At 48.7% G+C, this 13,446-nt stretch overlaps 1 protein-coding gene across 1 annotated transcript in view; it reads left to right on the top strand.

The window, feature by feature from the left end:
- LOC111152386 (chromosome unknown C6orf106 homolog) overlaps positions 1–12,992 on the top strand; it is a 93,607-nt gene extending 80,615 nt beyond the window's left edge. Inside the window, exon 5 of the mRNA XM_022510916.1 lies at positions 9,730–12,992. Within this exon, the coding sequence (XP_022366624.1) occupies positions 9,730–9,765 (36 nt within the window). The 3' untranslated portion in view covers positions 9,766–12,992. The remainder of the gene's footprint in view (positions 1–9,729) is intronic.
- Positions 12,993–13,446: the final 454 nt, after the last annotated feature.

The following is a 13,446-nucleotide window of genomic DNA, read 5'->3' as shown; positions in this document are numbered from 1 at the left end:
TCTTACTCTCCGCTCTCTATCTCAGACAAAATCTTTAAAAAAAAAAAAAAGTGGGGAGAGGGCAGGAGTTCCATTTTGGGGACACACTGGGGATTTCTTTAAATATCCAGATGGAGATAGCAAGTGCGCTTTGTACTCCAAGTTGCATATAGAGTTCAGGAGAGAGGTCTGGGTGGAGATAAAAATTGCGGCATTGTGACATGGATTGTTATCTAATGCTGTGAGACTGGCTGCAGTCCACTAAGTGATGAGTGTAGAGCAGGGTTTCTCAGCCCGAGTGCTAAGACTATTGACACTAGGCCAGGTGTGTCTTGAGGCAGGGAATGGGGGTGTCTAAAGGCATCATAAGATGTTTAGCGGTGTCCTGGCCTTTACCCAGTATGTGGCATAGTACCTCCCCAAGCCCAAGCGCAACAACTAAAAATATCTCCAGACGCTGTCAACTGTCCCCTGGGCAGGGAGATGACAAAATCTCCCTACTTGTGAGCCATTGACGTAGGTACAGAAGAGGTTCAAAGACCAGACTGGGCTTAATACTGTCTGTCCAGCATGTGAACAAAGCACTTTATGTTACTCAAAGCACATTTACTGTACCTGTTCTCAGTTCATAACAGTCTCATGACTTCTGTTGTTATAGTCTTCATCTGACAAAATAATATGGAAGTTGTAAGTGACTTGCTCACATTCACATTGCAAATTAGGGGTAGAGCATGGACTGGTACCCAGGAACCCAGTCAGAGTCTAGTGTTCTTCTAGGCCACATTCGGATGAGGTTTGCTGGCAGAAGCAAAGTCTGTCGGTTGTTCCCTGAGGTTTATACACTTTTTGTCAGGTTGTAGAGACTTCCTTGTTCATCTTAAGGAGCTCCAGAAGAATTTGTGACCAGGGAGGAAGCAGTGCAGAACAGAGGAACCTGCCCCGTTTGCTGGCCGATTAGAACGTTCTGTACCAGAAGGGGATTGTCAGGAAACTCTGGTTTAATGATATTACCATGACTCTCTTTTGAAAACCCAGAGGAGCCAGGAAAGTCCTCCCAGCTTTGCTGGTGTTTGCATTGGCATGGGTCATGTGTGCATTTTAAAAATAAATTAAGCAAACACTATGAGCCTTAGAAAATGTCTTTTGTTGTTTGTAACATTACTGTCTGAGAATAAAAAGTATCTCCAGGAACTCTCCCTTTTGTACCTCAACAGCTTCAAAGCTGTTCAGCTCCATTTTATTTGCTTTGGGGCTCTGAGCATTGTTTTAGACTGGTCTAACACTGGGCAGTCCTGTAGCTGAAACCCAGGCCAGTGTTCCCAGGATTGCCAGAATATTTTATTTTGTTTAGTAAGGGTGCATTTTCTTTCCTAGGCTCTGAATTTCGCATTTTAATTTCTAATGGAAGTTTACAAAGTCGAACTAGTGAAATTACAGGTTCAAACAGATAAGTGAAATGCAGAAGTGTGAGAATTTTATAGATGCTCAGGTTTCAGATAAGTTGTTCTCAGCTAAGTCTGCTCTCGCTGGGTTCAGGCAGGACAGGTGTGGAACGCAAGGTTATGAGCTGGGAGCTGTTAGACCTCAGGACAGAAACGTGGGCTTCCTTAGAGCTCAACTGCAAGGGACATTTTCCAAAGCTGCGGACACGTCCACTTGCAAGTTTGCGGGTCTTGGCTTTTTGCTGTGATTTCATTACCCAAAGGTCAGTTTAAACTCTGCCTTATACAGAGATAGCTTTGATATTATTGAGTTAATAAGTGAGGCCTTCTAGGTGCTCGACCCATGCTAATCCTTATCTTCAAAGAATTTCCTGTCTGACACGTACATGTGACTAGCTCATAGGAAAGACTAACAGCCAGTAAAGGAGTATATTGAGTTCCAGTTGACTTTTAAGTAAGTATTCGTATGAATTTGGACAGAGAAGGCAGTGGTACCTTGGCAGATGATAGGTTCAAACTGAATTGGAGGGAAGAATAACTGCACGTAGGAAGGCCCAGAGGCATCCACAGGCAGGGTGTGTTCACGGGACACTGGCCAGCCTGGCCATGGAGTGTGTGCTTAAAGGGGGTGGAGTGAATTTTGAAGGAAGACCTTTGAAAGCCAGGCAAAGGAGAGCCAGTGTTTAAGGTGGAAGGAAGCAGAGTGACAACAGTGCTCTTCAGCAGGGCAAGATGAAGGCAAATATGAGACCAAGGAGAGTCCCATTTATTCTCCTACCTTAATCAGCCAGACTTTGAGGTGGGGGAGCGGGCAGGGGTGATTTTGTGAATAATTGTAAGAGAGGAGAAAGAACACAGTAGCTTGTAAGGAAGGGGTAATTGATGGAAGGTTACAGGAATTCACATGGACATTCTAAGAGGAAATGGGACCAACAGCCTCACCCAGTGCTTCAGCAGAACCCGCACAGTCAGCCTGCACCAGTGGTGACAGGGCTAGGAGCTTGGATAAGCTGCTCTCCTGTTGGGTAGCCTTCTCAGGGAGACTCTTACCAGGTCTTTCTTCCTTTTTAGGAAGCATCTCTCCCCCCGGGGGCGGCCGTGAGAGAGCTCTGTGTGCCCGCCTCCCACCTGGATTCTAGCACGCTTGCTCACACGTGTGATTTGGGAGCTAGAATATCAAATTGCAGATAACTTTTTCTGAAGTCTTTACTGAAAGGGGAAGTCCAACCCAGCCCCAGTATCCTCCTTTAAATAATCGGTTTTCATTCACAATGATGTTCATGTTTCATTCTTTATGGTGATATTCTTCATTTGCCCCAGGGTAGGTGAATGCTCTGGGAGTTGCCTTTGGCTGTGGGGAGCTCTGGATAGATGGAAGACTGGAAGGAGGATGGAAAGTTGGGTGATGGAGGGAGAGTGAGGGCTGCATGATGAAGGATTGGATGGATGGGTAGAGGGGGGACGAATGGACAGATGACAAGGTCCCCAGCAGGACTGTAGAAGTTAGTTAAGAGCAAGAGGAAAAAACTGTTACAGAGGTAAGTATAAAAAAGTGGTTTTGCAGGTCTTTTTGAAAATAAATTCATACACTTTCTGACTGAGTCAAGCTTTGGAGCAGTTTTGGCACAGACAGAAAGAAGACTGTGAACGGACCTGCCCTGTGGTTTGCCCTCATGCATAAAAATAGGTTTCTTTTCTTTCCTTTGGCTGGTTCTCATACTCATCCTTAGCCAGTGCATAAAATATGTCTTTGAAATTTTTGAGGACTGTCCCATGAGGGGCTCGAACACCACCAACGTGAAAGCGTCTGCTGCAGTTCTTGTCCCACTCGCGTGGCCCTGCTCTTCGAGTTGGAAGCCGCCTTGAGCGGTCAGCAGCCATGGAGGGAAGGGTCACAGTTTGAATATTCTTGAGACAGCCCTCATCACCCTGCTGGTGACTCTGGTAGAGACCTGATGGGACTTCTCATTAATGAGAAACTAACAGGATTGTTGAGGGCTGGGTCAGTGGAGCCAGCCGTGTGAGCAGGGCCCCCCACACGGTGTTTGCAGTACGGGATCAGGACAGAACTTAGTACTAAACCCTGTATTCTTCTGTGTTTGCATTCAGTGTACATAGTGGTACAAAAGCAGCACTAGGCGGACGCAGTTCTGTCCAGGACTGGCACAGGAAGTGAGGAGGAGAGGGCCCAGTGGTGGTATCTGATGCTGCCATCAGTATACACGGAGAGCGTGTTACTTCGCTTGCCCTGCCGCATACCCTCCTGTCTTTCTGTTAACATGTGTGAGCCCTTTTATTTATTTAAATCACAAAGAAGAGCAAAATACAGACAGATATATGAAAGTCTCCATGTTGTGGTGCTTTATCTAAACAACTAGCTTTCAGATAGAAAAAGCATAGCCCCAAAAGCCCTTGTAAGACACCCTTGTTTCAATAGGCTTTTCAGCCTCCCCCCGCCGACCCCAGAACGTTAAATGTTAATAAACAGATGGCTCACCAGCGCAGAGTTGTTCGCTGTCATCCACTCGTTCGTGTTATTGACACTTGCAGCTTACTGGACGCAAGGCATCAAGAATCGGCAGAAGCAGCTTCCAAATCCTCTTCAAGGGCAGCTTGCTCTCCTGGTAGCCCTGTGCGTCCTGCCATTGAAAACTGATGGAGGAACTTTAAAAAAATATTCCAGCCGAAACCGAACTAGTGTCCTGTCTTTTTAAAAACACTTTAGCCTACAGTGAGTGTTTTCTCTGAGTGACAGTTTTAGTAGTCTTTTGGAAAAGTTACTGCGATTTCTCTTTAATTTTAAGAGAACTATTGCAATGCGCACTCACATAAGATCAGTGATAACCAGATCACTGGCTGGGAGTGACTCTGCTGGTCCCCACGGTCAACTATACTGTTATGAAAAATCAGAGCAAGATTATTTTTAGGTTTGCTTGAGAACAGAATCACAAGTACTAGATCTTAAGTTGTCTTTCTAGGAGGTTGTGGTGAATGGGACTGAACTTATGCTTTATGTCTATAAATGTTGTCTTCTAAAAGTATTTTAAAATATTTGAGAATATTAGCCAAATGATGGCTCTCAGTTGTTTCTCCATTGTGGAAGTGCAGCTCAGGACCTGGCCCAACTACTGTGATGATTCGGCCGGCTTGAGGCCAAGGTCCTTTTCCCAGACACCAAGAACAGAGAGGCATCTCTGTCTTAGCTGGTGGGTTTGGTGTTTCCGTGCTCTAAGAGAGGGCTTGCCTGCTGTGTAGCCAAGTAGAACTTGGGTCCCAGGGCTCACCGCTATGACAGATATTGAGTGAAAAGCTTAGGGAAGACTGAGCACACAGGCAACACCTCAGTCCCCATGGACCTAAAGGCTGTCTCTCCTTTGCCAGGAACACTTTCTTGTCCTCTAGCAGATGCAGCCTTTGAAAGCCTTGAAAACTATGCAGCTCAGGTAGGCGCTGGGGAACTGGCCTTTAGACCCGGAGTCAGATACAGGACTTCTTTTCAGGGTTTGATTATTCATACCCTCTATTAGCATGGATAAAGCCAGCCTTGCTGCCAGTCCCTAAGTGCTGAGAAGTGATTCCTCACAGAGAGAAGGGCAGCCTTCTGCATCAGATTCCCGAGATTTGCAGTCATGCCTCTGGCCTCTATTTTCACTTGAGTCAGTTTAATCCAGGGCTCTGTGGTAACTACCACCTGATGCCTCTATCCCTGTTTTCCTTATTAGAAGAGGCACAACTGTTTGAGGAGAGGTGTCATGTGATACCAAGTTAGTTAAAATACTTGACCTTTACTTCTCCTGTGGATAGAGCTTGAAGAGTTGCTAGGCCCCAGAAGAAAATAGACATTATTGCCAAATCCCGCTTTTAGGCTGGGGTTGGAGACATCAGCCGCCGGAACCTGTTACACTGGGTCTTGGAACTCCAGTGGAACCTGAAATGTGGATGGGCCTCCCATGTCCAGTATACCTCCATCCCACTGTTAGGAAAGACACTTCCTGCTTGGCCTCCTGCCATAGGACACCCTGGACAGGCTGTTCTTGGAATCTCTGCCAGGCTTTTCCTCCACAGCCGGTATTGCATTGCCTGTGTTCTGTTGATCCATTTGTAACACCTATAATCCTGCATGTGGGGAGTCTAGATGATAAAGTTGTTTTGAAATAGAATTGGCGGGACGCCTGGGTGGCTCAGTTGGTTAAGCGGCTGCCTTCAGCTCAGGTCATGATCCCAGCGTCCTGGGATCGAGTCCCGCATCGGGCTCCTTGCTCAGCAGGGAACCTGCTTCTCCCTCTGCCTCTGCCTGCCTCTCGGCCTACTTGTGATCTCTCTCTCTCTCTCTCTGACAAATAAATAAATAAAATCTTTAAAAAAAAAATTAAAAAAAAAAAAAAAGAAATAGAATTGGCTCCCTCTCCCTTCCTCGAAGTGATGGTAGTTAATTTGGCGGGGGGGGTGGGTGGGAATAGAGTTTGTTCTCAAGCCACCTTTCTGCACCAGTAGAACATCAAAAACTTCCAATATGCCATTCTCTGGGTGAAAGGGAATTAGGTAGCATTTTCCCCCGCAAAAGGCATAGAACCTCAGCCACTAAGTTAGAGGATCAAAAATCCATAATCTGAGCTAGTTACTTACCTCACTGAATGTCCAAGGGCGAGAGCACTCACGTGGAAATCTGAAAATGCTCACATGCCTTTGTTCCTCTCTCTACCAGTTGCAGAGGACCCCTTTTATTTACCGTAAAATGGAAATGTGCAACAGCTCCTTGGCAAAGTCACAAACTCCATTCTCCAAGCACTCCAGACAAGTCATAAGGCTGTTACTTGCATTATAAAGGCCCACATGAAGTGTAGGGAACTTTGGTCTGGAAAACAGTTAAATTTAAGGGGGAAATATTTCATAGAAAACAAATGCTGTTTGTTTTTTGGGTTTTCTTTTGTTTTTGCATTTTTTTCCCTGCACAGAGACCTTTGAGCATAGTATTGGTTCCAACTCTTATGGGAATTCTAGGCCTTTATTGCTTTCTTTGGATTGTTCTGAATGAACAAGTGCTGGGAACTACTGAGCGCAGTTTGTTTTAAGCTTCTACACTTTCTATTTCTGGTGCATGTGACCTCCTACCAGGCCCTACAGAATGGAGACAGAGAGCTCTGCACTCCTTCACCCTTGTTAATCGGGTGGTACATGGCCGCTGAGATGATTCCAGCCTTAGTTTGTCTGCTAGAGGCGTAATTCGCTTGGGGACTGGCAGACACGGGGCCATTTTAAACACCACTGCTCTTACCAGTTCTGTGCCCTTGAGTGGGTTCCCTCTTTGAGTTTGGAGATCTTGGCTTGTCTCAGTGGATCTTTTTGAGAATTACAAAGAATAGGTTAAAGTGCCCCAGCAGCACCTGGCATGTTGTTGATGCTCCATTCGCACTGGCCTGCCCCTCCTCCACATTCGCCCAGTTGGGATTTCTTTGGTGATAACCACCAAGCAGCTAGGAACATACTTCTGGTCTTTTGAGGCTTGATCTGGGGGAGGAAAAAAAAATCAAAAGTGATTTCAGTGCCCTCCCCTGAAAACACTACAGAAACTTTAATCTCATGATCCCTATTCTTAGCAGATTTGACCTCTGGCCTAAGCATGACCAAAGGAGGGGCTATTCTTTCTTGGAGGCCTGTTTTTCAGCCTTCTGAGCCATGCACTGTATTGACTCCTAGGACTTTTTTTTTTTTTTTAATTTTACAGAGATACAGTGAGAGAGGGAACATAAGCAGGGGGAAGTGAGAGAGGGAGAAGCAGGGAGCCTGATGCAGGGCTCGATGCCGGTACCCGGGGATCATGACCTAAGACAAAAGCAGACGTTTAACAACTGAGCCACCGAGGTGCCCCTGACTCCTAGAACTTTAAATCTCGGGAAGATTTAGAGCGGAACCTGAGCTCCTCTTAGGGAAAGGGACCTTACCCAAGGTCACTTGGTGAGCTGGTGCAGAGCTGGGAGTAGAACCCAGATCACCTCTCAGTTCTGCTCCAACTACATTCTGCTGCAGTGGGAACGGGAGGGTCTTGCATCTCTATCCTGACCACCTCCAGAGAGTCCCGCCTCCCCTGAGACCCGGGACCTTGGAGCCTGTGACCAGATGGTGGCATGACCCCCAGACACTTGTGTCCCCAGGCCTAAGCAGCTATCTCAAAACTTGGTTTTGGAAGGGCCAATATTCCTGTGACTCGGAGGTGTCTGACACTCCAGGCAGTAGGCTGGGAAACACCTGTCCTCTTTTAGTTATCAATTCAACAAATTTTTATTGGGTGCCTGTTGGGCCAGGCATCATGCTAGATGCTGGGGAAATGGAGGCAAAACAAAGTGATACTGAAAAAGATTCTAATCACTGGCTACCCTGCAGCCAAGCACTGTTTTCCCTCCACAAAGAAATGTGTCTTTTTTTTTTTTTTTTTTTTTTTAAAGACAAATTCTGACTGCCTGCATCCCATCAAGCTAATGGGAAATTTCATCTCCGTCATTCTTGTACCTTCTTATTCTAATTATGCCTAGATTCGGGATTCTTTTTTTTCTTTTTAAGATTTTATTTATTTATTTGGCAGAGAGAGGTGGGGAAGCAGGCTCCCTGCCGAGCAGAGAGCCTGATGTGGGGCTCAATGTGGGGCTTGATCCCAGGACGCTGGGATCATGACCTGAGCCGAAGGCAGAGGCTTTAACCCACTGAGCCACCTAGGCACCCCTAGATTCAGGATTCTTAAGGTAGTTTTCAAGCATCAGCAAATTCCCTCCAGTCATTTATCATGGTTACGGCTGAGACATCTGCTCTTGGTACCCATTTGGTCCCTTTGGTCCAAGGGCCCCGCTGCTTGTAAGCCACTTTAGGGTGTAGGACACTAGGGAGGCTGGTCACCTATTAATTTCTGTCTGGCCTCCTAGGTGCTGGCATTGGCTGGGTCTTTCCAAGGAGCACACTCCTGAAGCAGGGTGGGAAGTTGCAGGGAGACACAGGTCATTCTCCAGCAAGTTCATGCCTCTGCCTTTGGTCTTGGCACATCTTGGTGTCTCATGCTAAACATAAGGGAGAAGTGAGACTATGAAGCCTTTTCCACCCAGACAGGTGGCACTGAAAATACCTTTGAGAATTGAAAATAAACCTTATTATCATGTGACAGGGGAGAGGCAATGTGGGAGAATAAAAATCAGACTTGAAGCTTTGTGCAGTGGCAGTATTGTAGCCAATGAGGTTTATCTGAGGTGCGATTATTGCTAATTGAAAAATCAGACTTGGGTTTGAACCTTGGCTCTGCCTTTTCCTTCCCATGTGGCTTGGAGCAGGTCTTTTAGTCTCTGTGGTCAGATGGACATGAATTAAAGGAGTGTGGGAGGGGCACCTGGGTGGCTCAGTGGCACCTGCCTTTGGCTCAGGTCATGATTTCAGAGTACTGGGATCAGCCCCGAGTCAGGCTCTCTGGTTGGCCGGAGCCTGCTTCTCACTCTCTCTCTGCCTGCCTCTCTGCCTACTTGTGATCTCTCTCTGTCAAATAAATAAATAAAATCTTTAAAAATAATAATAATACTTAAGGAGTGTGGGAATCCTTACCCGGCTATGGGGTGGGGTTTTTTTTGTTTGTTTTTGGTTTTTTTTTTTTTAAAGATCTTTATTTATTTATTTGACAGAGATCACAAGTAGGCAGAGAGGCAGGCAGAGAGAGAGAGGAAGGGAGGCAGGCTCCCCGCTGAGCAGAGAGCCCGATGCGGGGCTTGATCCCAGGACCCCTGAGATCACGACCTGAGCTGAAGGCAGAGGCTTTAACCCACTGAACCACCCAGGCACCCCTATGGGGTGAGGTTTAAAGACAATGTATGCAAAGTTCTGAGTACCATGCCTGTTATCTAGGTGCCCAATGACAGTTCCCGTTTCTGCGGCAGTCTTATTGTTGGTATAAGGGTCATTAGCCAGAAGTAGCCTACGTCTGAGGTTAAGGTGCAGAAAATGGTGGATGGGGATCTTTAGCAGAGAGGTTGAGAACTTGTTGTCCAGCAGGAAGGCAAAGTTGGCGCTGATGTAGCTGTTGAAAGATGAGGACTGTCCCCCTGCACCGCCTCCCCTCTGTCCGGACGGCGTGATGGAGTGGGACTGCCTAGCAACTGGCAGCGCTGAGAGTTGGCCTCTTGGGGTTTCGCATGGCAAGGACAACCCTCGGGCTTTGTCTGTGCCGTGGGGCTTCCTTCTGGCTCACTGGGGACCATAGATTCTTCTTCTACTTGGTTTGATTGTCAAGTTGTACCTGCTTTGTTTACCATCACTGACTGTGTTCACTCTCTTCCAGGGGCTCCACGGGCCTTACCCCTTCGGCCAGTCTTAAACGGGCATCGGCAAGAAGAAAAATTAACAAAAGACAGAAGGCCTGACTTTGGGGTGGGGGGGGAGGGCAGGGGGTTCCTCTGGATTGCAGACCACACCGCATGGACCCCTGGCTCTGACCGTCCCCCCATCCTGGAAGAAGAAGAAGAAGCAGAACAGACTAGTTTTGAGTAAACTCAGTATGCATGTGTGAGTGCTGAATCGCGGAATGGTGTTGAGGCTACTAAGAAGAAACCCATGCAGCCGCCTTGGGTTTTGTGTATTAGGCGTCAGTCTAACAAGTCATTAGGTCACTCGGGAAGGAAAAAAAAGTTTCAAATGGGGGAAAAAAAGCCATCTTTTTAAACAAAAATTATTTTGCCTACAGACAGGTTGTAGTTTTGAGCACATGTTAATTTTTTCCCCTTTCCCCACTTTCCGTTTTTTTCTTTCAATAAGGGATAACATACCCTTTCTAGAATAGCTGCTTGCTCTGGAGGCAATTCAGGTTACCAACTGGCGTGGCATGTTGGGGAACTCTGCAGGCCGGTGCCGCAGGAGGGCCTCTCCTGTGCCGCCCGGCTCCAGCAGTCTCGGACCCCATTTGTCTGTAATGGCATCAGCCAATGAGTTATCACCCTTTTCCTCCTTTTCTCTTTAATCTTCTGTTGATTACACCTTGGACATTTGTATCCGTCAACCCCTGTGGCTTGCTACCATCAGAACCTCTCTGAAGACCCAACTTCCCTGTGTGGCCAGCAGAGGAAGCCTTGAAGACAGATCTTGGGCGACATGGAAGTTTCTGAGGCCGAGAGGTGTCCTTCTGCACACACTTAACGACAACTCAGATTGCTTTTCTTCCGTGTTTCTCTTGGCAGAGAGGAATGCCATCACGCTTACTGCTCTTTTGGATTCTTCATACACAGTGGCTTCCCGTTCACTCTGGGAACAGTGCCTCCGGGCTGCGTAACACGCGTGTGCCACGTGCTCGCACATGGGTGTTGGTGCAGCTCACCAGCAAGTGTGCAGCAGGCAGGTGGAAAGGTGTCCAGGCTTCTCTGTTGTGACACAACTCCCTTCCCTGTGTCTCTGGCCCCTTGTCCTTTGCGGTATTTTCGCAGCCTGTTAGTGCAGGCTGAGCTGTTAAGGTATGGAAATACAGCCCCAAGCAGGAAGTTGGCCATGGGGAGGGGCCGCAGTTACTGACTGTGTGATTTTGGAGACCGCAGTGTGATGAAACAAGAGCCCCCCGACCCTGAGCAGGATGCTTGGCTAGTGGGCGGCAGTGGGCGAGGGGCAGCCCAGCTGGAGCAGACGCTGCTTGGCTGGCTGCCCGCTTGGGCACGTGGCCCCACCAGCATCCCGTGGATTGCAAGCAGGTTGAGCTGTGGACCTCTCCATGGGAAGCTTGAACCAGGCTAGAACAGCTGTCTGCCAAAGATACAAGAATATGCAAAGTCCCTCTTCTCTTTTCTTCTCACCCCCTCCTTCCCTTGAGTCTTGGTTGGTTTGCTAGCCGGGGATGTGGATCTAGGGTGCGGTTGCCAGGTCACCGGCCTGTTCCCATACCTCCACCCATCTTGGGGGTGTGAGACCAGCGGGGAGGCCAGGTGATGAGCGGCTGCAAGGGGTCATATAGCCTGGGTGTGGGTGAGGGTCTGCCTGCCCGTCTGTCTCTGTCTGGGTGTCTGAGTTCCAAAAATGTGTGTTGTTTGTTCCTCCTCATCCTCTTCTGAGACTGTTGTTTTTTAAAGCTTGATTGTGGGAGAAAAGCTTGTATGAAATTCCTCCTTCACCTCCCCACCTCTCAAAAAACAAAGGGGGGATACACTTTGGTCCACTGGAAACGTGCTGGGGGAGGGTGGAGCCAACTCGCCGAGAAGGTCTGGCAGCTGGGGCTGGGATAGGACTAAGGTTCACACTGGAGCAGCTGTTTTCAGTGCACATGAGTGCCCCGTTCCTGAGCAGAACAGAGGGGAGTCCCCGTTGGGTGCCCAGGCCATCACTGGCTCAAGCCAGGGGCTCACCCTGATTTTCTGTCTGAGGGCCCTGTTAGGCCTAGATTGCCACTACTGTTGGTGCCAACCTCCTGGGACACAGCCACCCTGGAGCCCACACACGCCCAGCCCTCAAAACAGCACATCTCCAGCTGTTGCTGGCAGGATCGTGGGAGGCTGTACATCACCTGGTTTCCTGGCTTCCTCATCGGCCCTGCATCTGGTGCACCTTCCCCATTGCCCAGGAGGGGCTGCCTGCCTTTGTTCAGCAGGGGCTTTCATAGGTCACCATTTGTGAGTCCGGCTCTGCCAGAGGCATCCTGCTGCTCTTATTGCTTGTAGGCAACGTGACTGTCCCAAGCACGTTGACTCCCGTCCCAAGAGCAAAGCGTTTCTGTACACGTTGGAGAGGGGAGCTCCTTGCAGAGGGCAGAGCAAGCACAAGTCGTGCGTTAGGAGTCAGGGATTCCACGCCCCCCTCCCCGGGGCTGGGGGCTGCCAGGACCATTCATTCTGTCTCCTCTCGCTGGTTTGAGTTCTGAGCAGTGCCGGGAGCCCCTCTCCTCCCCCTCCTAGTGTGGTGGTAGAAGCAGCCCTCTCAGCCACAGTAGGCTCTGCTTCTCTCAGACTCTTCCCCAAAGGGCAGGCTGCCTCTGGGCAGGACCACCAGTGTCTGGCACCCGTGAGAGGAGGCACACGGCATCCTTAGGGGCCTGGGCCCAGTGAGGGAGGCAGAGGGGCTCAGGGCTGGGAAGAACCTATCGTGTGCATGGAATGAGGTGTGTGTGGATGTGTGTACGCGTGCATGCCTTTTTTTTCTTTTTGCCACGGGGGCAGTTGAATTCAGTGTATTTTTCTACAAGAAACAGCCTTCTCTCCCCCAGTAAGGATTGTCTATAATTTTAAGCTCATCATAGAAGCTCACCAAGACAGCTCATGTGGCTTGAGGGTGGCCAAGATGGGATCCCCAAATTCGGTCGGAGCCCCAGCTGGAGAGGGTGGTGGGGTTGCCAGGGCTCAGAAATGCAAGCTGATTTCCCCAACCCACCCTGCCTTGCCTTTCCTTCATTTCCTTGGGTGAATGCTGGAGCAGTCGTGGCTGCCCCATCCACCTGGACAGTGGTGTGTAGCAAGCAAGCTGGGTGGGTGTTTGTGGTGGGACCTCATGGTGCCTGGGAGGAGATGAAGATGGGGAGGTTTTTCCTTACTGTATAAATGAATATTTGTATGATTAAATTAACACACACGCACACAAAAAACTATTTTCATGTGTGTCAGTGAGTTTTATTGTGCCCTCAGGCATCTGTGTATCTGCTTGCCCCCGCAGTGAGGCTGTGATGAGTACTTTTTGGTTCCTGGGTCTTCCTTTTGCAAATGGGGAACCTGGGACCCTGAGGTTCATTATGGTTGGGACATTCATCCTGGGGTTATAATTAAATCTGCTGCCCTTCCTGGCTTCAGTGACCAAAAAGGGGAGGGAACTATTTCCAAGGATATTCAGGTCCTCGGGGTACCGTGTGCACCTCTTGAGCTCTTCGCTATGCCCAGCACAGAAGCAGTAGTGGCCAGGTTCATGCTGATTGGCCAGCAGACATCGTTTGGGCATTTACCAAGTGTCGGATCCATAGCCCAGGTGGAGGAGTAGCACAGGCGGAATACAGAGCCTCGTGGCCGTCTTTCCTCCTGGGAAGAAAAGGCTGAGTTGG

Source organism: Enhydra lutris, unplaced genomic scaffold, assembly GCF_002288905.1.
Source record: "Enhydra lutris kenyoni isolate GAN:26980312 unplaced genomic scaffold, ASM228890v2 scaffoldscaffold28, whole genome shotgun sequence".
Classification (NCBI taxonomy): Eukaryota; Metazoa; Chordata; class Mammalia; order Carnivora; family Mustelidae; genus Enhydra; species Enhydra lutris.
The sequence above is the reverse complement of the archived record's forward strand: the minus strand, read 5'-3'. Positions and strand labels throughout refer to the sequence as shown.